Source organism: Lineus longissimus, chromosome 17 (genome assembly GCF_910592395.1).
Source record: "Lineus longissimus chromosome 17, tnLinLong1.2, whole genome shotgun sequence".
NCBI classification, from domain to species: domain Eukaryota; kingdom Metazoa; phylum Nemertea; class Pilidiophora; order Heteronemertea; family Lineidae; genus Lineus; species Lineus longissimus.
In genome coordinates, this window is record NC_088324.1 from 11,702,560 (window position 1) to 11,723,622 (window position 21,063).

Sequence of the window (21,063 nt, forward strand, 5' to 3'; positions counted from 1 at the left end):
CAACCAATTGTGTCCCACCTTTTTCGAATGTGGAGTATCTGTTCAGCTGGTGGATAGGCCATTCCAGCAGTTGAACAAACCCATTTGTCTGCAGGGTAGACCAAAAATGTGTAATTAGGAACAATCTGGTCTTTGGTGCTTTTTGTGGAGATTGCATGTACCAATGTACCAGCTACTCTTTTGCAAATGCAAGGTAGTGATACTGAGTACATATTAAATCAAATCCAAAACTGAGTGTCCTCAATAGACTGATGTCCACCCAAGAAAAGTGTCTGATAAGAGAGGTTCCACTTTCAGGTTCAGCATTTGGATGTGAAAACTTGATGGAACAGCATCCAATTATCTATCTCATAAAACTTGAATCAATTGCCACGTACCATCAGGACAATGGAATTATACTACAGTTCCACTACCTGTGCTTTTAATTTAATTTCACTTTACATGTTATTGAATGAACAGTCAAATAAAGTTGTCAGCTATTAGGAGGCAGGGACTCTCTAGCTACTGCAACTGACAAAGACCCAATTATTTCAGACTGCACTTTGGTGATGCTGGAGGCTTCATCCAAGAGAAATGGTATCTCGTCATTTCTGCAGTTTGCATGAAACGCCCCATTGAAACAGCTCAGGATCTCCATAAGAGGTTGATGAAAGAGGGCATTTCACAGAAGATCTTGCTGTAATAAAGATCGTCCCAACCCACTTGCAGGTGTTGGTCAACTTCTGGATTTCAATCCTTTTCCAGAATCCCAAACTATGTACAGCAGGAGTAACAGAACTGCTTTGAAAGGCGCGAGTTCTCCAGTCAGACTCCCGAATTTCACCAAAAACACACTACAAGATGACTTATTTACAAAACATTTATTTTAGTCAATAAAATTATCTTACAATGTATGAACAGGATTCGTCTACAGATTTCACAGAAAGACTTATCACCAAAGACTGGAGCTTTTACTGAAGAGGGGTGTGAAAATAGGCCATTTAACAAAAAAAATTCCACAACGGCAACTGCTGAATATTTTGAACTTAATTTCTAATTTTGAATCCCACTCAACTTCACTAAGCAATAAGCTACAAATGTACAGGTAGCACTGGAATGAGACTGGCCCCCTGTATCTAAACAATTTACTGTACTGAGTTCCAAACTGAAGTTAGTCAATTTCAAAATTTGTACAACAAATTCAACTGATACATTTTGTCCAAGCTCAAAATTGGTTTAAACCAGTCGTAAATTGTCCACAAAGAGGCATTCATAAACATTAACAAACAAAAGTTGTACAAGCTGTACAATAAAGTTCATGTTAAAAAAAATGTTGCGGAAAAAAACAGAAAAGGAATTTTGCAACTGTCCATACATTCTAATTGTGCTCTCAAAAACAGAGGGAAAAAGCGGCTCAAAATGAGACCACAGGAAGTGTTAAGACAGTTATTATTCCTGTTTTTTCGTCTTTTTGAAATACAACTTTTGTTTTGTCATACCTCAAAATAAACATTCTTTTCATGAACATGCAAACAAAGAAAAACTGTGGAAAACTGAAAAGAGCAGTAAAATCAAGCTGAGGACTATGAGGGGGGGGGGGGGGGATAACGTAAAATGATACATGTACTGAAAAATATTTTTCTTCGAATGGTCCTCGCCACAACAGTCTGCTATCAACAGTCCAACTTATACCCAACTGATCACCATAGGTGCCTTTATGCACTAACGATAGTAAAAGTTGCACCACCCAAGAAATTGGTGAACAGTATGTACCCCAATGCAAGAATAGGGTATGGCGTTTCAGGTGTGGGAAAGGAACATGAAATTTTGAAAATTAGAAACACTACTTTTGACAACTTGCAGGAGGCTTTTTACATGATGCAACCTCTGAAAAAGGGTCTGCACTGGCTTCTTACTTGGTGGGGCCTGGAGTTTGAAATATTTCTAACAAAACATTTTATAAAGTTGATTGGAATAGTACAAGTAGCAGCATAGGACCAGGAGGAATAACTTTGGGTAGGGAACTTCGGAAGCCCTCAATATTTCACATTCTCAAGGTTTCTTGTTTTATCAACAGGGTATTAACCATATGGAATGCTTTAAATGGCCATCTACAAATCTCAATCAAAGAAATGTTCCTGCAACAGAATACTCAACATTTCAAACACCAGACCCTATCAGTGCACGCCTAGATGGAAACGTACCATGTTTTGATGAAAATTCTTGATGGAGAATGGTGACACAGTGTTCCCCTTGGGCCACTTACACACAACAGGCCACCGAGGAAAAATCTAACTCCAAGGCGGACTTTTTCAATTCAACAGACCAGAAAACCCAGTTTTCCGAAATTATCATTGTGAAGAGTCCACCTCGTTATAAACAGCCCAATGGAGAGCACTGATGAGGGATGACAATTCAATATTTTTTCTACCAGTCAAAGTCGTTATAATTCATCCTTGTTGGGCTCACCACCCTGTTGCTCGCCTGCACCCTCTTGCCCAGGTGGTGGTGGTTGACCCTGGTATAATTTACTCATGATAGGTTGTACAATATCTTCCAATTCTTTCTTATTTTTCTTGAATTCTTCTACATCAGCTTCATGATTTTTCTCCAACCATGCAATTTTTTCATTAATAGCTTTTTCAATTGTATCCTTATCTTCTGGTGATAACTTGCTGCCCAATTTTTCTTTATCGCCTATTTGATTCTTTAAAGAATAGGCATAACTTTCCAATTCGTTGCGAGATTCTACTTTCTCTTTCACTTTCTTGTCATCATCTGCAAACTTTTCAGCATCATTGATCATACGTTCAATATCTTCAGGTGACAATCGGTTCTGGTCGTTATTGATAACAATCTTTTCCTTATTACCAGTGCCCTTATCTTCAGCACTCACTTTCAAAATACCATTTACATCAATCTCAAATGTGACTTCAATCTGGGGGACACCTCGTGGGGCTGGTGGAATGCCGGTCAAATCAAACTTTCCCAGTAAATGGTTATCCTTGGTCATTGGACGCTCTCCCTCGAACACCTGGATCGTGACAGTGGGTTGGTTATCAGCAGCAGTTGAGAAGATCTGGGATTTTTTTGTGGGGATGACAGTGTTTCTCGAGATGATCTTGGTCATGACGTTGCCAACAGTTTCAATACCCATGGTCAGAGGGTTGACGTCGAGAAGGACAAGATCACCAGTGTCTTCTTCTCCACTGAGGACACCAGCCTGGACAGCAGCACCAAAAGCAACAGCCTCATCAGGGTTGATACCACGATTTGGTTCCTAAAACAGGAAATAACATTATAAGGTTGTCAAGGCATCAGACTAATTGCAGAACTGGTACAATTCCAACTACATTCCTCCAGTGTAAAGAGAGCGATAAATTTTGCAGTGGCAACCCACGGTATTCCTGTTAGAATGCAACAATGCTGGTCTTTGTTGATCAAAAGTCGGGTGTGTTAGGCTATTTTATTGTGAGATTTCTTCAACCCCAAATACAAGTTTCAGCACTAAGTGATTACATACCCTTCCATCAAAGTAATCCTTGACAAGCTGCTGAACCTTTGGAATACGTGTGGAACCACCGACAAGGATGATCTCTTGAACCTCGTTCTTCTTCAGGTCACCATCCTCGAGTACTTTCTTGACGGGTTGAAGGGTGGATCGGAACAAATCCTGTAATAGAGAAATTTCAATGAATGATTAGAACTGGTAAAAGCCCATTGGAGCTACAATGCCACTAGCAGTAAAGTACTGTCCAAGTGTGGATGCATGCCTTGGAATGAATGGATTTCACTACATAACAACATCAAATAATAGGAGGCCTAATGATACCAACCAGAGTCTCATGGAAAGTTTGATTCTGAAGGTAAATGTAACCACAGACTTCCAAGACCAAGGAACAAATATTTCTAATAAACTTGATGAGAGAAATAATACCCCCATGAATACTTACAATGTTCAATTCTTCAAACTTGGCCCTTGTGAAGGATTCAGAGAAGTCCTCACCATCAAACAAGGATTCGATCTCGATCTTGGTGCTGTGGGCAGCGGACAAGGCTCGCTTAGCTTTCTCCACCTCACGTCGGAGTTTCTGGACAGCACGGTTGCTGCTTCGGATGTCCTTGCCCTTCTTCTTCTTGTAGAGCTTGATGAAGTGGTCCATGACACGCTGATCAAAATCTTCACCACCTGAAAAGTTTCAAAAGATTGTTAGGATTATCTAACTAAGGAAGTTTGGGCAAGTCTCCACTTGCGGACAGAAAAAAAGGAAAACTCCAGCGAGTACATTTAGCACAAAGCTTTATGGCTCGTCACTTGTTTCATTTCAATTTCATAACATAGTACTGGGCAGCAGCGGTGTTGTTACATGAAGCGACCACAATGACCCCAAATTAAGGTAACATCTAAATAAATCGGAACATAAATCTTACCAAGATGAGTATCTCCATTGGTAGCAACTACTTCAAATACGCCGTTGTCAATAGTAAGGAGAGACACATCGAAGGTACCGCCACCAAGATCAAACACGAGGATGTTCTTTTCGCCTTCTTTCTTGTCCAAACCATAGGCGATAGCGGCAGCAGTTCTGCAAGAGTCATGACAAATATGCATGAGGAAAAGAGATTTTTGTAGGGTGGCAAGTCTCAGTCGTATCAACTTTCCAATGCTGGTTGCTCTTCTCCTTGGAGCTAACTTGGTCAAAGCAATCATTCCCATATTGTCAGATTCCAATTCCACAGAATACTGTGTTTTTGAGCACTTGAGACAGAGTTTTATTAGTATATCAAACCCTATCAAGACAGAAACTTACGGCTCATTGATAATCCTCATAACATTCAGACCAGCGATGACACCAGCATCCTTGGTAGCCTGTCTCTGGGCATCATTGAAGTAGGCTGGGACAGTGACAACGGCGTGTGTAACTTTCTTTCCAAGGTAAGCCTCTGCAACCTCCTTCATTTTCCCGAGCACCATGGCAGAGATTTCCTCAGCAGCAAAGAGTTTTCGCTCATCGCCGACCTGAACCTCAACATGGGGCTTATCATTTTTGTTAAGAACCTGTTGGAAAAAGAAGGGACAAATATAATATGTTTTTAGTCAAGAACATCAGCCAAAGCATAAGTCTTCACAAATAGGATTGGTTACCAAGCTATCCTTAGCCGTAACTTATCAACTTATGCGTCATAAAAGCTAGTCGAGGAGTAGTGTTCATTCATGGTTACTTCCCGAGGCCGAGATAATCTGGTTGTTTCCAAAGTCACTTAGCAGCTTCTTTGCATTGAGAGTCTCGACTTACTTTGAATGGGAAGTGCTTGATATCTTGTTGAACTGTTTTATCATTGAATCGTCGGCCAATCAGACGCTTGGCATCGAAGACTGTGTTTTCTGGGTTAGTTGTCAACTGATTCTTGGCGGCGTCTCCGATCAGACGCTCTCCCTCAGGGGTGAAGGCCACATAGGAGGGTGTGATACGGTTACCCTGGTCGTTGGCGATGATTTCTACACGTCCATTCTTGAATACACCAACACTGGAAGAGATATACATAATTTTTAACATTGACAGTCAGAGACAAGTCTTGACACTGTTTTTAACCATCCCCTATCCAGGCAGGTATAATAATGAGAATTATACTGCATAAAGTCAAAAGTTGCATCAAGTCTTTTCGTATGACTTACCAGGAGTATGTTGTTCCTAGATCAATACCAATGACAGTGCCAACACTTTCTTTATCAGACTTCTTTTTCTTGTCATCTTCTTTCTTCTCTGTCTTCTCCTCTGCGGCAAAGGCTGACACAAACAAAGCCGCCACACACACAAAAATTACTGTTTTCTTCATTCTGAAATCAGTGAAAAGCAAACTGGGTTGAATTAACTTGAAATACACAGACCAGAAACAACATCTGAATCTTTGGGGCGTTCTTGAAGACAAAGACCGAGATTCCTACTGTGTCATCGGAGTGAACAAAATAAGGCCTACAATGGCTACAGGCTCCTGGTACTCTACGTGTATGGTGTAGTGAGCTGGGCTGGCCAAAATAATGGCCGAGATAGTGCAGTCACCGTCGCCACTCCCGGGCCAACTTGTGTCAACATCTAAGTGTCGTATACTCACTCGTATGGGCCTATCAGTCCAGACCAAACGCCTGATGAGGCGTTCTCTTGATGAGGCGAGGTAGCCTCATCAAACCATATCGCCTCACCAGTCTAGTCATCGACATATCAGGCGTTTGGTCTTGACTGCTATACGATACGACTACGTTTAATATGAATATTCTCTTATTCTGTTATTTGTCAGGGTATAATCCAACAGTAACCCGACTACTATAACAGCTGCTTTGGCATATTTGAATCATGTGAATGTCAAATGCGAAAAACACAGGTCAGCAAAGGAATTCCTGCTAGTTTGTAGTGCATTGATGTAGTGCATGACATGACATGCATGATGATGAAAAATATGAGTGTCGGGTAGTGACTTGACAAAATGCCGGCTGTCCAAAAAATTGGTAAATTTCGAGAAAGTACAGAATTTATTTGGTTGTAACTTACCTATTTTGAAGCCCTGGCTTCCCAAGGTTTATATGATATCGAAATCGGGAGATTCAATTCCGGAATAAGCAGGCAGTATGCTGGAGAATTTTGCTTCTAACCCGAACGTTCGTGGTGTTCTGTGCAAGTAGCATATGGCGAAGCGTGTGTGTCTTCACCTTTTCACATTTCTGATCGTGTCGGGCGGTGATTGGTTGAAGCCGAAGCATTTGTCTTGCGCCGATTGGTCCACGCCTATCACATGGCTCGTTTACGTATGTCCACGTATTCGTCAACACTCGGTAATTTCACTCTCCAAAACTAACGTTACTAAAAACTGGAATTATAATGGAAATTACAACTCATAGTTGGTGAGTCAATGGTTCCGGGTTCGCCCGATCGCTTAACACGTGCGTACAGATACTGAGATAGTGGAATATCAGCATTGCTAATGGCTTTTCAATAGCCTGAGGGAAAAAAGATTCACAATCATTGATCAAGGCGAGGATGCATCAAAAAATTATTGGGAAACCCAAAAGAAGACTGTATGTTTATGTGTCGTTGCCACGTGCTACTGGATAAATAATTGAAAACACTTTTATTAAGGCAGTAGGCACAGCTAGTTAAATAGTACCTATCATGCTCTGTGATCTAACAGTGTGGGGTGTACTCAGATTACTCTGATAATAAAATGTGAACTACATTTAACCTAACACTATCAAATAATCAACCTCATCCTTGCTGTGATGCACAGACCCAGATTGTTTTTTTGAGGACAAAGTCACAACCGAAATGTCGGGAGTTCACAACCTTGTCAAATCACAAATGATATGAATAAAGTATAGCAAATGCTTTTACGTCAATTTTGTAAAGAAAGACCTAATGTAAATCTTTTCACTCAAGCATTCGCTAGTCTTTATTATATCACCAATGATGTAAAATAAATGGAAAAAAAACTTATCAAAGACGACATGGCCAAGTCACCACCTTGTAAAATAATAGGTTATATGACACGCTAGGCAATGCTGATAACAACCAAGTAATAATATCATAGTAGGGGCAGATGCACAAGTCGGATGGAGGGCACTCTTGTAAAAGAGGGGGTATCCTATTCCTGGTGCTATTTTAGGGACAAAAATTCACATGTTTAAAAAAATTCAAATGGGGGGGGGGGTATGCGGTATCTGCCCATTCCGCCTTAACCTTATTCGCCTCATCCAATTTTGCCTTCTCCCATTTAGCCTTCTCCTAACTTGCCTTTTCTCAATTCGCCTTCTACGATTTCGCCATCGTCTTATCTCGCCTTTGTTCCAATTGGCCTTCTTCCTAACTCGCCTTCCTCTCATTTTGCCTCATCCTAGTTTGCCTTTTCTTATTTCGCCTTTGTCCTATTCTGCCTTGGTTTCATCCTGCCTTATCTCATCTTGCCTTTTCTTGATTGACCTTTGTGTCAATTCGCCTTCTACCCATTTTGCCTTCTCCCGTTTCGCCATATCTCACCTCGCCTTTTATCAATCCGCCTTTGCTTATCTTGCCTTTGTTCTATTTTGCCTTGTTGTCTTGAGAGCTAACTCGTTCTGTGAGAAGGCCTCATAATTCCCCAATGATCAAAGGAATACATCTTCTAGATTGCTGGATTTGAGTAGGCCTATTGACCATAGTCCATAATAAAGAACTTCAGAAGCACTCACACTTTGAATGATCAATAAAATACTTAGCACCCCCATCCCTCCTATATAGTACCAGGTCACAAGTCTTACTTATCAAAGAATGCCAAAACACTATGCCAAAATATTTCCATGAAAGACTTGGAAAACTCTAAGATTTGACAAACATGGGTAAAGATACTAAGTTGGTTTTGGAGATACATGTAAGCTTACATGTAGATGGTTCAGAAGTTATGAAGATTTGAAAATATTGGTAATTAAACAACAGCCTTGGGTAGGGTACCAAAACATAATTCGTGGAAACACTCTTATATGAAAGATTGGCCCCACAAACATGGGTAAAAGAGACAAAAGTCTTTTGTAATATGGTATGTAATGTAATATGACTATAATGGCTGAGAAGTTATCTACACTTGTAATTTTGGCAATGTCCACCGGGTTTTGGTTGGGGTACCCCCCAATGGACCCTAGAAGCCCTTCAACACTGTTGAAGACACTTTCATATGAAAGATTGACTCAACAAACCTGGGTAAAGACACCAAGTTTGTTGCAAAGTAGGAAGAAGGCGAAATGGGAAGAAGGCGAAATAATACAAAGGCGGGGCGGGTAAAGGCGAGATAGGATGAAGGCGAATAAGGACAAAGGTAAATTAGGACAAGGTGAAATAGGAGAAGGCAGATTAAGACAATGGCAAACTGAGACGAAGGCAAGAATGGATAAGGCAACTTGTGATAAGGCAAGATAAAACAGAGGCAAAATAGCATAAGGCGAAAAATGAAAAGGCGAAAAAAGACAAAGGCGAGATAGAATAAGGCGGATTGGGAAGAGGCAAAATTGGAAAAGGCGAAAATGGAGAAGGCGAAATGTATATTTTTTTAAGGCAAAATGGGAAAAGGCGAAAAAAGACAAGGCGAAATGGGCATGAACCGGGTATGCACCTCACAACTAAAAGACAGGTTCAACCAGTGACACGAGCTGGTCATATTACTATGACGAGACAATATTACTACGACAAGACAATAAATGTCGCATGCAACCCAATCATGGATATCCTCCTCCCTCGCACCCGTTACATTCGCTTGCGCGATAGTGCCGAGTGTTGGCTCAAGCTTCAGGATGGGTCATTTCCATATAGAATAACGAGACAGCAGCACATTACAATCATCTTCTCAAAGTAGCTACTTTGCTATCTGAACCAAGCAGAGGTGTTTAACCGTGGCCCAAATTCCCCCTCTGAGCTGCTGGTTATCCGAGTCTCATGGACTTTATGAAAGAACTACGCCATTGCCATCTTCAGGGCAATGTAGGAACTGAAAAGACCAAACCACTGAATAAATGTACATCATGAAAGAACTACGCCATCGCCATCTTCAGGGCAAGGAACAAACTGAAAAGACCAAACCACTGAATCAAGCTGTTCCGACACCGGGAATTTTTAGGGGGTCGGGGGGGGGGGGATGTTGGAAAAGGGGGTCATTCTTCAAACAAAAAATAAGATATAGTAAAGGAGTGTAGCAAAAATAACTCGAGAAGACTTTGGCTTGGAGAAGTTACTGCAAAAGACCTTATGCAGCCATCTCTTATAGTTTTTTCTTCTGGGGGTCTGAAAATGGGGTGTTGGGGGGGGGGGGGGGGGGTGAAACACTGGCGCTGAAGGTGTTGATAGGCCCATCAATCTTGCTAGCCAGGATCAGTTTAGTTGTTTTGGCGTTGGCGTAACTTCCACAAATGCCAATCTAAGACACAACAGAGCTCATTCAAAGATGGAGGGCATGCTGACATACCATTCCTACGGTAGTAATGTCCTCCAGCTGAAGCTCAAATTGTGGCACACTTGGATAGTTCCTCAACAAGCTCCAACCATGCGGACGTGAATGATGAACTAAAACAACTGGATCTTCCTTTTTTTTTTTTATTCAATTTGTACATTTTACATTATAATTTAGCCCATTTTCTGTGCAATTTCTTTTGCTTTAGCCTTCTCAATCTTGGCTAGCTTGGCCAGAGATTTGGCACCCATCACACCACCGCCCCAGTGACGTCGGATCTGAAAAAATAAGGTTGTGAACAAGGTTAGTTAATGGTTGGTGGCAAGACATATCAGTAGGGAATCGAACGACTATATGTACAGGTATCAAAGAGGCTTTTTATGTCTGTATTCAACAGGGGTTTTGCAAAGGACACAACAAGACAAGTGCTCAGCCAGAAAAAGGAGACCGTTTGAGTAAGGCAGCCTAGGGAGGACTAGAGCAATTCCAAACCATGTCCAACCCTTTACCTCGAGACAGCTGAAATGTTAATCAAATAAGATATCTTCTCCTTGTGCATAAAAATGTCAGGAAACTTCTCTCAATATGCTGTAACCACTATTTCTTACCTCCTCTGCTCTGTCATTAAAGTTCGTCTTGACAGCGTCCGTGACCTTGGCTAACTGGGATCGATCCTCACTGGAAAAAAGAAAACCAAACAATAAATGCCAGTCAAAGCATAACACTAACAGGAGTCTTGCCCGCATACTCAATTACTGTTCGCCATTCAGGTTGGATATGTGCATCTTAAAATAGTGGCAGACCCATAACCAAGAGAGAGATACATTTTCTAAAATCGAACGGAACTGCTCAAAAGTATTTCGGTTCCAAGCTCAGAGATCTTGATGGTAGTCAAAGGTAGTAATCAGTTTTCCATCAGATAGCAAATATTCTTCACATCATTGCAAGGAACAGAAATACATTTTCTCAGCCACATGACTTAGCTGAGAATTCATTTTATCTCATCCTGGCAGTCAGTGACCAGTCCCCCTTCACTCTTATCACACACGACAGGATTTATTTCTATTGCTTTGTGAACTTACGGGTAAACTGATGTGAGAGCCATACAAGTGGTTGTTTTTCGCCTGACGACACGTCCGAGACGTGCCTTTCCTTTGACGATGCAGTAAGGTACGTCCATCTTGCGGCACAATGCAGGGAGGAAGAGAACAATCTGAAAGAAACCAATCATCAAGTCAGCACAGATTTCAAAGAGAACACTTAAGTTTCAATTCGATGAAGAAGTGACTTTGGCTTGGCTCAGGCTTAGAAAGCAGTTTTGATCTACACATAGTGTTCAGGTGAAGAAATTCAAAGAAACATCATTGCCAAACCATTCAGCCACTGTGCGTTCATCTCAATAATATCAGATCACTCAGAAAACAACTCCTTTTCACAGTATTGCGGGTATAGTGGAACAGCATTCTGTGCCAGATAATACATTTAATTGGTCATTTATCAAACCCGAAAGATACAAGGATCAAAGTCATTGCATTAAATTTCTGCACTCATCAAACGCACGTCACAAGACTTACCTCGATAGGTTCAACATCGTGGGCAATAACCACGAGTTGAGCTTTCTTCTGCTCTATCAGGGTTGTAACGGTGTTGACTCCAGATCTCACCATCAGAGTGCGCTTGGTTGGGAGGTCTTCCTTTCCCTTGACACGCTCCTCCGCACGAGCACTCAAGCGCTGCTTCTTCTGCTGTTTGGTCTCGGGTCTGTACTTGTCAAGAAGCTTGAAAAGCTGAACAGCTAAAATGCAAGATATATTAGTTGAAATTAGAGATATCAGTGTCATAGCTCACGGCTCAAAACCATATTCTCAAGCAAGACACCTCAACCAAGTTGACAGTGGCTCCAGATTGCCTCTGTTCCTTTGTCGAACACGAATTCAACTAACGAGTCGCATGGATTGAAATTCTACCAGTCTTTATTACTGGTCATGTCTATGCTTCCCAAATGGCTTCTTCTGAAAAGATTGCAGTTCCAAGCTCAGAGATCTTGATGGTAGTCAAAGGTATAGTAATCAGTTTTTCCATCAGATAGCAAATATTCTTCACATCATTGCAAGGAACTAATATTTTTTCGGCCAGTCTCTTTAGGTAAGCTTCAAGGCCCATTGGGATTATTATGCAGAATAGGCATCTTACCGGTCTGCCGGTCCAAAGCCTGTTTGAACTGGTTGATTGGCGGCGGTACCTTCAGACGCTTCAAGAGCATAGCTTTCTGGCGCTGAAGGCGGATGTACTTGGGCCATCGTACAAATCTGCTAAGGTCCCTTTTGGGCTGGATATCCTGGCCTGCAAATTGACAAAATTTGTTAAAAATCTTATTTTCTCATCAGTTTGAATCATTTTGATTCTTATTATACAGATTCTGGTAAAAGGGTCACAGGGGTAAACACAATAATGATAAAGCTTCTTAGATCAACTTCATATTTTCTGTTCCAAGCTCAGAGATCTTGATGGTAGTCAATGTGGTCGTCAGTTATTCATCAGATAAATATTCATAAAACATCATTGCAAAGAACAGAAGGTATTCATCAATACATTAGTCATTATAACTTTGCTTTTGCCCAATCAGGCTTTTTCCCCATTCACTCTGTCACCTCAACTCCCATACATGCTTACCAATTCCAAAGTTCCTTGGCTTCTTTTCGAAAAGAGGGTTGACAACCTTCTTGACCTCAGCCTTTTTGGCCACATGAGGGGCAGCAGCCACCTTCTTCCTACCCTTCTTTGGCTTGACCTGTCAGGGGGAAATATAATGTTAGTGCAATTGAGTTGGACGTATCGTACTGTTGCAATTTCCAGGACAGAATTTTTGGTGTGGGATTGGGCGTTGGGGACATATGCATCAGGCTCAGCTGGTAAATGTGCTGGTTGGCACAGCTAAAGACTTGCTGCCAGCTGCAGCAGTTGGTGCCAACGGACACTGCGTCTCACTTTTTCTGGCTGCGCTTTGCCCTAGCTGGTACTAGGCCCATGTATTGAACACTGGCTAGGCTTTGCATGTGTGTACTGTTCACTTAACTTACTAGGCCTACCGCAAGAAACGTGTCGAGTGCAACAGACAATGCTGTTGGTGATGCAGGTAATTGCCGAATATTGGAGTATTGCAAGCTATGGCCCTGGCAATTACTAACAAATAACCCTATCTTTGCACTACCTATATAACACAACACCGACACTAGAGTTGTACACGAATACACATACACGTACACGTTAACAACACACACGCGTTGACACAGGAACATTTCCGTGTTCATTTCTACCCCACGAACATATAATTTACGAGAACTCAATTCATAGGAAGAAAGTCAAGCAACATGGGATTTTATTCCTTGAAGGAATCATTAATTTAGGAGATGGATTGGATCGATTTTAAGGGATTTATTCATCGATGTTTTTCAGCCAAAAGCACCCACCATCTTGATTTATATTGGAAAGAGACCGAAACGAGGCTGCTACCGTCAACCTTGTCCATTATAATTTTCCCATAATTTATCGACCTTAAAATCCGTTACTTAGTTTGAATTCACACATTATTTATCAATCAGATACAAAATTTTTCATATAAATGTCATTTTTTAACATTTTAGAGTTGAAACTGTGTTCTATAAGGAAGAAAATTGAAAGCGAATGGGGTAGTATTGAACTTAGAGACGAGGTTAGTTATTATAGTGGGGTGGCGCTGGCGATTTGTTACATCCTCGATGTACACATCGAGGAATGGCGGAGTTCGTCTAGTTGCAGGTTACGCCACGCGGGAAATACTCCGACATTGATGTGAATATCGAGGATGTAACAAATCGCGTATTTCTGCCTTGAATCTTCGGACAGTGAACCATGTCGCAGCCTTCCAGGGCTCTCCCACAAAGCAAGGAAGCCCTTCTCAAGTCATACCAGAAAAGGCTCAAAGATGACATAAAATCAATGATTGACAACTTCACTGAAATAGTGAAACTGACAAAGGTCAGTCCATGATGACTGTAGTATACCGGTGGCTAATTGGACAATTCTCAAAGAGTCTGGCACCAGCAGGCAGCACTACCAAGAATTAGGCCTTTTAGAATAGGTATAGGCCTTTAGGCCTTTAGGCCTACATGAAAAAGAGGACAACCTGGTGTATTTTTTAAGTTTGGAGTCTGGAAAAGAGCCACAGCCTGAGCTTCTCACCCATCCACATTCTGACACTCAACTTCTTACCTCTCTTTATTTTCAGATTGATGATGACACACAGGTTGGGAAGGCCACTCAAGGTGAACAAGATCATTATGAGATGCAGGTCCGGGCAGCAAATATTGTAAGTAGGGTGCAAAAAATACTCTGTGCTTCCAAAAGCACCTGAAAATGATGTTAATTTGTCTCTCAAAAACTTGATCTCCAGCAAGATACGCAAACAAAGGGCTTTGTGATGAGTGATACTGATAGTCTTGATTGTGTCACCGTCACTGAAATTTCTCAATTGCAATGAATATTGTTGCCCTCAGTCACAGTTTAAGTGGTGCAACTTTCACTTTCAGAGCCAACTTGCAAGCAATACTAATTTGGTTGTGACAGTTACTGTGAGAAAGGTCTGCGTCGTCCTACATAATCCTTTCCGATTGTGCCACTGTCTCTGAGGTACATGTAGGAAGGTTGTGAAAGCATCCCTTGTCCTCAAGTTGAAGTGACTCTCTACCTTGGTCTAGTTGGAGACACCTGGCAAGCAGTGCCATCTCACACACATAACATTCTAATGCAGTTATAAAATACCAGATTTCTTTACAGGTTCGTGCCGGAGAATCTCTGATGAAACTTGTATCCGACCTGAAACAGTTCCTGATTCTGAATGACTTCATGTCCGTCAATGAAGCGATAATGCAGAATTCACAACTTTTCCGTCACATGCAGATTGAATGTGACAATAAACTCATGGCGCTGAGGGATGATATGGCAACTGATTTGTACGAGCTTGAGGATGAATATTATTCATCTATGTATAAATGATGAGGAGCAGTAATGAAGAGGATATTGTTTTGAAAAGGAAGAAGGCTTGTTGGACTATTCAGACGATCAAGCTGCTTGTGACGAAGCCAGGATTGTGCACTATTCTTTCATGACGATTGTACCAATGACAGATCTCTTCTTGAAAGTGTTTCTCTGTCCGTGCAGAATGGGATCTAGACCTAAGGAGCGGTTGAAACGAACACTGAACCTGGCCAAGTTTCCATCAAATGAACGGATGTCATCTCAATAGTCAGCATTAATGTCTGGTCCTGAAAATAGATTCTCTAGTGCACAAGTCTCCGAGAGTCAGTCCACTTCACATGTTATGTGTAACTGCCATGGTAATAAAACTCAATTTTTATACAATACACAACCTCGTCATTGTGATTATTGGGAAAGTTGATCCCAGTACCAGCAAAAACAGCTGCATTTTGATGCAAAATAAGGACAAAAATCTGTACTGTATGCCCTCTTGAAAAGGTAATTGCTCCCCGGGACAAAACTCAAACGCAAGGCATCCTTCAAGACTCCTCCCAATAGCAACAAAGCAGTCAACAGCGAAGGACGATACGAAATCAACATCGCCAATTATTACAGATGCAAGACTGTCCAACAAGGACTGCTAGCAGCTCACAGAAGTGGTCGCAAAAGGGGGTCTGGTCTGCTGAGCAGATGGATTTGAACAGAACATATAAGGGCAAATGAAGAGTCCAAAGAACACTTCATCGTACAGGGATGGGACAACAACACATCCATTGCCAATGATCTTGCTCATCATGGACATGGGGATTCTTCAGAGCTGATCTTATCGTTCTTGGGATAAATAAATTCAGAAGTCGAAATTTACAATAAAACAAAGCGTATTTTTTATTGGTTTCAAAATACAGGACATTTCAGAAAGTTTCAAGTTTTTTCTTTGCATCCTCCATATCGGCAAGACCTGAAAAATACGAAGTGAAACAAGTGCTTTAGAATACAAGCGAAACAAAATACAGGGAAGATATCATTTTGTCCATGGTATCCTCAGGCACAGATTCTAATCATGGTATTCATCTGTCCCTATCTGTGGAAAAATCATCACTGGATACCAAAGAGCAAAACATTGTAAATGATTTGAAGTAGTTTCCGTCTGTCACAGAGGACAAGAAGTCGAGACATCTTACCTATGATTTCCCTGGTGAGGAACTGTTTAGTGCAGAAAATGCATTTTCACCTGAAATAAAAGTTTGTACAATTAAAGAATTGTTCATTTACAAGACAAGCAATGAATATTTGAATTTTCAACTGGCACATCAGAGTGAACGGATGTTGATTTCATTATTTTTCATATGGCAGAATTAAGTTAGCATCATCTGTACCAGTAGCATATGCCATGTCATCACATCTGTGTCAATGGTGGAAATTGACCAGAGGATCCATGTAAGAACTTAAATGAGGGAGCAAGAGTGATTTTATGAACTTACCTTACACTCGAGTAGAGTACCCCTAATTTTGACATGTTGAAACAGCCAACTGCCTGAAACAATCGAAGAGATTTAAAATTTATCAAAGACCACTTTATCATAAGTTGAGACAACTAAGTACTTGCGTTGTTATACTGTTGCTCAGCCAGTGGTAACGCTGGAAATAATCATTACTATCATAGGTGTCCTAAGTGGTCATCATTGCAACAGAAGAAACGTGAAACACTCAAACTTACAAATTTGGAACTGAACTTGCAACATGCTAAAGGGAACAGTCCCTTGATAACACAGGTCTTTAGTAGGAGTTTAATTAGTTAGGAGTTTAAAAATTACCTGAAGAATAGTTGAAGTTGCATCAGTTGGATGGATTGAGGGACGCCCACAGAGTTCTACACAGTCCTGAAGAGAAGAGCACGAGAAAATTGAGACCACTTTCACTTGGAATACCGGACATTTACAATGGCTTGGGGACATGTATCAGAAAAGCTACTCGTCATGGTTATTCAGAGAGATTCCCACGAGCATGGTTAATCATCATTTACATGTCAGTAGCCAGGTCCTGAATGAATGCTGGTTATTGTGCAGACTTGACCTTGCAATTTGACTAGGAGAGAGTACCGACATAAAATTTCCACCACTTGTAATAGCAAATTATGCAATGCACCATACTGTAAGTTATCTGAGATAGTTACCTAGTAGCAGCATATCATGAACTGTTTCATACGCATCTCGGAAACTGCTGCAAATCAGACCTGGAAGAGGATTGACAGAACATCAAATCAAGCATTCTGTATATTAAAGTCAAATTTATAATGAACTAGTTGTTGGTCAGCATCATACTTAAGTATCATTGGTTATCAATGGTTCCTTAGATATTTGTCATCATCGCAACAACTAGTGGAGGCGTAATGTCTATCACGCCCTTTTCCTAGACTGATGGAAGAGGGTGTAAGCACTGCATCACTCACCTTGACGATTCTTGATCACTTGGAACGGTCAAAGAGGAAACCAGTGATTGGGCACAGCCATCAATGTAAAACAAGGTATCGGTACCAAATAACAGCCTTGCCATCTTAGATCTGGAAAAAAATTCAAGATTAGCAACCAAAACAAAAAGTTATTTGTGCTGAATTGGAAGTTATCTTTGGCGATTCTCAGAAAACAGCCGTGATTTGTTTCATAATATAATCAAACGGTAATTCCAATTTTCATCACTGAATCACACTTTCACTGAATGGTTTCCTTAAAAGGCATCTTAACATGTAGACTCACAGTAAACCAATGTAATTGGCTCAGGCCTTTCAGATACCAGTTGTCCTCTACTCCCATATAGTGATGTTCCCACATGTGTCAGCTTGAAGACAACTGAAGGAATCCTCTCAACTTACCAATAACGAGATTCCAATGGTGACCACTGATGGCAGTTCAGCAGGATGTTGTAGTCTTGAATGCTTTGGACAACGACCAAGGCCACCCACCACTGGAAAGGAATGATAGACCACATCAAAATATGATGACACATTCACACTAATGTTCAGAAAGGTCATATTCATGCGATTCTCAGATATCAGCCGTGATTTGTTTCAGATAGAATCAAACGGTAATTCCAATTTTCATCATTGAATCGCAACGAATGCAAATGTTAACAATTCCTAATAACGCTTCCTGGTTATCTGCAAGAAACGACACTGTACAGCATGCACTTCATCAAGTCGGTTGAAATAGTTTCAGCACCCAACAGCTGGTAAACACAATGGTCTATTATCTTTTCTGTTCACGAAAACAACTCTTACCCAAGCTTGCTGTTTGAAGTTCTGGCAAGGCAGGCATCCTGAAAGAGGGAAAACATGATAAAACGATATAAATTTGCATTTTCACTTCGTGTTTCAATTTAGTTATCACTTGGTTAGTTCAGACATCCAAGGAAGGTACTAGAATTCCATCACCAAGGCAAGCCTTTCTGGTGGAAACCGCGAATGAGGAAAAAATTTCATCATTACCAACCAAGTGTTTCGGCAGCCTTTTAGGAACCGCCTGACCACTTTCTCATCACAGGTCAACCGAGTCACTGACTTAGGCTTTTCAAATGAAGAGATGTGTTCACATTTCTTTTCTACTGACACACACAAGATTGTCAACCAAACTTACCTCCAAATCATTTTTTAAAAAATGGCCTGCAATCCTAACTGGTGCCATTTCGAACCATCAGCACTGAAAAATAGATTGGTACATTGTTGTAAATGAGTTCTGAAACAAATTTGTGGTCAATTATGTCAACGCCACAAAGAAGTTTGGCTCAGGTCAATAAAGCTCGAGTGTTATCTGCAGCACACATTTAGTGTTCAGGTGAAGAAATTCAAACATCATTGCCAAACCTGGCAACTCAAAAGATTTCCACAAGCTACACTTCCCACCTCTTGCAACAAAATAGACACAGAAGATGATGCCCTCTGTAGCAGAGACAGGTTTTCTAGTAGATATAAATGATTTTTAAGTGACAAATAACTTTTTGCACAGCCTGCATACCTTGTTATTGATGCAACTTGTGTCTCCGATGCCCTGAAAATGGAAATTGAATGGTTAGAAAGTGGTCAGTTAATCCACACCATCTTCTCGTTTACTAAGCAACAGGTTAGTTCAGACATCCAAGGAAGGTACTAGAATTCCATCACCAAGGCGAACCTTTCTGGTGGAAACCGCGAATGAGGAAAAAATTTCATCATCACTAACCACGGAGTCGCCCTAGACAATTTTTAACTTCTGTTTGCGGTCCGACAATACTCAATTCACCCTGAAGCGGTAGAATATTCAAAACTGTCATGACAGATCGCATAGTATCAATATCACATCACTACTTATTTACCTGAGTGACTTTCACCTTTTCAGTTATCTTCAGAGCGTCATTGCACCTGCTGTTGGAAAATAAGATAATTGTTTAGAATGAGACAAATAACACAGCCACTTCTATTCTATCCATGTGTTTTTTAGCTGGTTAGTTCAGACATCCAAGGAAGGTACTAGAATTCCATCACCAAGGCAAGCCTTTCTGGTGGAAACCGCGAATGAGGAAAAAATTTCATCATCACCAACCAGCAACGGGGCTGTACTATAATTGTTGGTTTCATAGGCCAACAAGACATGGAAACCTACTCTGTGACATAACTACCTACTAAGGTTTCTAGTAGTAGTGTCGGTTTTTTCCCCTCAGGGTCAGGCCTGAAGGCCAACGGCCAAAACATCCCATTCAGACTTAGTAACATTAATATTTATGGCCAAATTTTGACTTGATGACCAAAAACTCACCATTCTTATTTGTAAAGACTTTCATCATGATCATACTTCTCAGTTGCAACTGTAATAGGAAAGGTGAATCAATCAGGTTTCAAATAAAACATACTAGTAACACTTATTGAGCGATGCTTTCTCTTGTTGAATAAATGGTGTGATCAGTTAGAGCTAATACAGAATAACATCATCTTGTTCAGAGACCTCAAATATTCATCCTTTCACACCATACAATCGTTTGAAGACTTTGAAGAAAGATGCTTTGCAAAATATGGTAACACACAACCAATTTTTTCTGGTACATTTCTTAGTTTATTTTACAAAACTTTTTCTTTGGGATCAGAGGTCACTCTAGGAATAAGGACCATTCAACTTACACTGCAACGCCTGTTCTTTTGCAGCAAAACCAAACCATTTTTTGCCATCCATCTTGCCATGAACTACACTGAAGGAACGGTTTTATAAACCTGAAATAAACCATTAAACTTCTTAGATGTATAAATCTTAGAATGATACAACAGGCAATTCTTCAATAAGTCTGATTCTGCCTCAGAAAGCAGTTCTCGTCATTTCGCAATCAAGAGTAGCAAATATTATGAACATCATTGGCAGAGATAAAAAGATGGCGACAAAACCTCTTGAATTAGCTACTAGGCCCGACTATCACTATCAGACACCACATTCACCAATTTCATATTTTGGAGTTTTTCTCAAGATTGTGCAATGCAATTGCATGCAACACTTCATATTTCCACTTCGTCCTTGCAACAACACATCCGACCATCTCGGATCTGGCTGGCTGGGCATGGGCACAAACCAAGCGCCATTTGCCACCAACACACTAGCCAAATAAGTGCGCTGAAAGTCCTGTGCATGGCTAAGGTATTGTCTCTTTTTTTCATTTCGCCCAGTACCGACATAAAATGGCCCATTTTGATCTTTACATGCAATTTGTACACGAGCACGTACATTGTATACGCATAAACGTGGGGAAACGACTCTGGTAATATTCTCTTTATTATAACGTTTCAGCTAAGGAATAACACATAAATACTTCAATTAGGTTATTTACAACGATGTAATAAACAGTTAAATGTAGAATTTAGAAGTGGAAATGGGATACCTACGAGGATGATGAAGGCTTTTGAAAGAAGAGAAATCGCTGGGACTTCCACCGCTCAACGAGTGTTCAGACGAAATGACCGAGAGAGTATCACGTTCGCCAGACGGCGCTGTGAACATGGCGCGAAAGGTGCTGCCATCTGCCACATGTGAATGTAACTAAATGAATTGTCCTCACTTCGAGGTTGTGACTTTGTCTCATTATGGCATAATGAGG

General features: G+C 40.8%; 3 protein-coding genes, 1 long non-coding RNA gene and 5 other non-coding genes across 10 annotated transcripts; 1 reads left to right on the forward strand and 8 right to left on the reverse strand.

Annotated features, from left to right (window-relative positions):
• Positions 1 to 845: 845 nt before the first annotated feature.
• On the reverse strand, positions 846 to 6,660 carry LOC135501206 (endoplasmic reticulum chaperone BiP-like). The gene is made up of 8 exons (XM_064793139.1): positions 6,528 to 6,660; positions 5,657 to 5,818; positions 5,277 to 5,508; positions 4,791 to 5,038; positions 4,411 to 4,565; positions 3,933 to 4,168; positions 3,503 to 3,652; positions 846 to 3,259 (listed from the first exon to the last, which is right to left on the reverse strand). The coding sequence occupies exons 2-8, from the start codon at positions 5,815 to 5,817 to the stop codon at positions 2,423 to 2,425; spliced, it is 2,019 nt and encodes a 672-aa protein (XP_064649209.1). The 5' UTR covers position 5,818; positions 6,528 to 6,660; the 3' UTR covers positions 846 to 2,422.
• Positions 6,661 to 10,069: 3,409 nt separating this feature from the next.
• LOC135501207 (large ribosomal subunit protein eL8-like) lies at positions 10,070 to 13,432 on the reverse strand. The gene is made up of 7 exons (XM_064793140.1): positions 13,413 to 13,432; positions 12,616 to 12,733; positions 12,136 to 12,285; positions 11,517 to 11,737; positions 11,025 to 11,155; positions 10,551 to 10,620; positions 10,070 to 10,220 (listed from the first exon to the last, which is right to left on the reverse strand). Exons 1-7 carry the CDS (start codon positions 13,413 to 13,415, stop codon positions 10,116 to 10,118), a joined length of 798 nt encoding a protein of 265 aa, XP_064649210.1. The 5' UTR covers positions 13,416 to 13,432; the 3' UTR covers positions 10,070 to 10,115.
• LOC135501971 (small nucleolar RNA SNORD24) lies at positions 10,811 to 10,889 on the reverse strand. Its single transcript, XR_010449711.1, has one exon. It is a non-coding gene; the product is annotated as a small nucleolar RNA SNORD24 (small nucleolar RNA).
• LOC135501968 (small nucleolar RNA SNORD36) lies at positions 11,237 to 11,312 on the reverse strand. The gene has a single exon (XR_010449708.1). It is a non-coding gene; the product is annotated as a small nucleolar RNA SNORD36 (small nucleolar RNA).
• LOC135501972 (small nucleolar RNA SNORD24) lies at positions 11,974 to 12,055 on the reverse strand. The gene has a single exon (XR_010449712.1). It is a non-coding gene; the product is annotated as a small nucleolar RNA SNORD24 (small nucleolar RNA).
• Positions 13,433 to 13,780: 348 nt separating the features above from the next.
• LOC135501209 (mediator of RNA polymerase II transcription subunit 22-like) lies at positions 13,781 to 15,312 on the forward strand. Its single transcript, XM_064793142.1, has 3 exons — positions 13,781 to 13,959; positions 14,210 to 14,290; positions 14,758 to 15,312. The coding sequence occupies exons 1-3, from the start codon at positions 13,834 to 13,836 to the stop codon at positions 14,974 to 14,976; spliced, it is 426 nt and encodes a 141-aa protein (XP_064649212.1). The 5' UTR covers positions 13,781 to 13,833; the 3' UTR covers positions 14,977 to 15,312.
• A 506-nt stretch (positions 15,313 to 15,818) lies between these two features.
• LOC135501385 (uncharacterized) lies at positions 15,819 to 20,910 on the reverse strand. Of its 2 annotated transcripts, none has more exons than XR_010449587.1 (14): positions 20,852 to 20,910; positions 20,102 to 20,191; positions 19,743 to 19,791; positions 19,303 to 19,351; positions 18,966 to 18,998; positions 18,588 to 18,650; positions 18,233 to 18,270; positions 17,828 to 17,919; positions 17,408 to 17,518; positions 17,132 to 17,191; positions 16,773 to 16,838; positions 16,440 to 16,488; positions 16,140 to 16,189; positions 15,819 to 15,916 (listed from the first exon to the last, which is right to left on the reverse strand). It is a non-coding gene; the product is annotated as an uncharacterized LOC135501385 (long non-coding RNA). The 2 variants fall into 2 exon arrangements; XR_010449586.1 differs by having other exon boundaries at positions 16,440 to 16,492; positions 20,852 to 20,908.
• Positions 16,910 to 16,985, reverse strand: LOC135501973 (small nucleolar RNA SNORD79). Its single transcript, XR_010449713.1, has one exon. It is a non-coding gene; the product is annotated as a small nucleolar RNA SNORD79 (small nucleolar RNA).
• On the reverse strand, positions 18,731 to 18,811 carry LOC135501969 (small nucleolar RNA SNORD36). Its single transcript, XR_010449709.1, has one exon. It is a non-coding gene; the product is annotated as a small nucleolar RNA SNORD36 (small nucleolar RNA).
• Positions 20,911 to 21,063: the final 153 nt, after the last annotated feature.

Bases quoted from the DNA above. Each gene is read 5' to 3' on its own strand.
- LOC135501206 (XM_064793139.1), bottom strand. From the start codon at position 5,817: ATGAAGAAAACAGTAATTTTTGTGTGTGTGGCGGCTTTGTTTGTGTCA. The intron at 5,509-5,656 runs GTAAGTCATACG...TATCTCTTCCAG, and splicing joins CTAGGAACAACATACTCCTG to TGTTGGTGTATTCAAGAATG. The intron at 3,260-3,502 runs GTATGTAATCAC...TTCCTGTTTTAG, and splicing joins AGGATTACTTTGATGGAAGG to GAACCAAATCGTGGTATCAA.
- LOC135501207 (XM_064793140.1), bottom strand. The intron at 11,156-11,516 runs GTAAGTCTTGTG...GGTTTCTTTCAG, and splicing joins ACGATGTTGAACCTATCGAG to ATTGTTCTCTTCCTCCCTGC. The intron at 10,221-10,550 runs GTAAGAAATAGT...TTATTTTTTCAG, and splicing joins TTAATGACAGAGCAGAGGAG to ATCCGACGTCACTGGGGCGG.
- LOC135501209 (XM_064793142.1), top strand. From the start codon at position 13,834: ATGTCGCAGCCTTCCAGGGCTCTCCCACAAAGCAAGGAAGCCCTTCTC. The intron at 13,960-14,209 runs GTCAGTCCATGA...CTTTATTTTCAG, and splicing joins AAATAGTGAAACTGACAAAG to ATTGATGATGACACACAGGT. The intron at 14,291-14,757 runs GTAAGTAGGGTG...ATTTCTTTACAG, and splicing joins AGGTCCGGGCAGCAAATATT to GTTCGTGCCGGAGAATCTCT.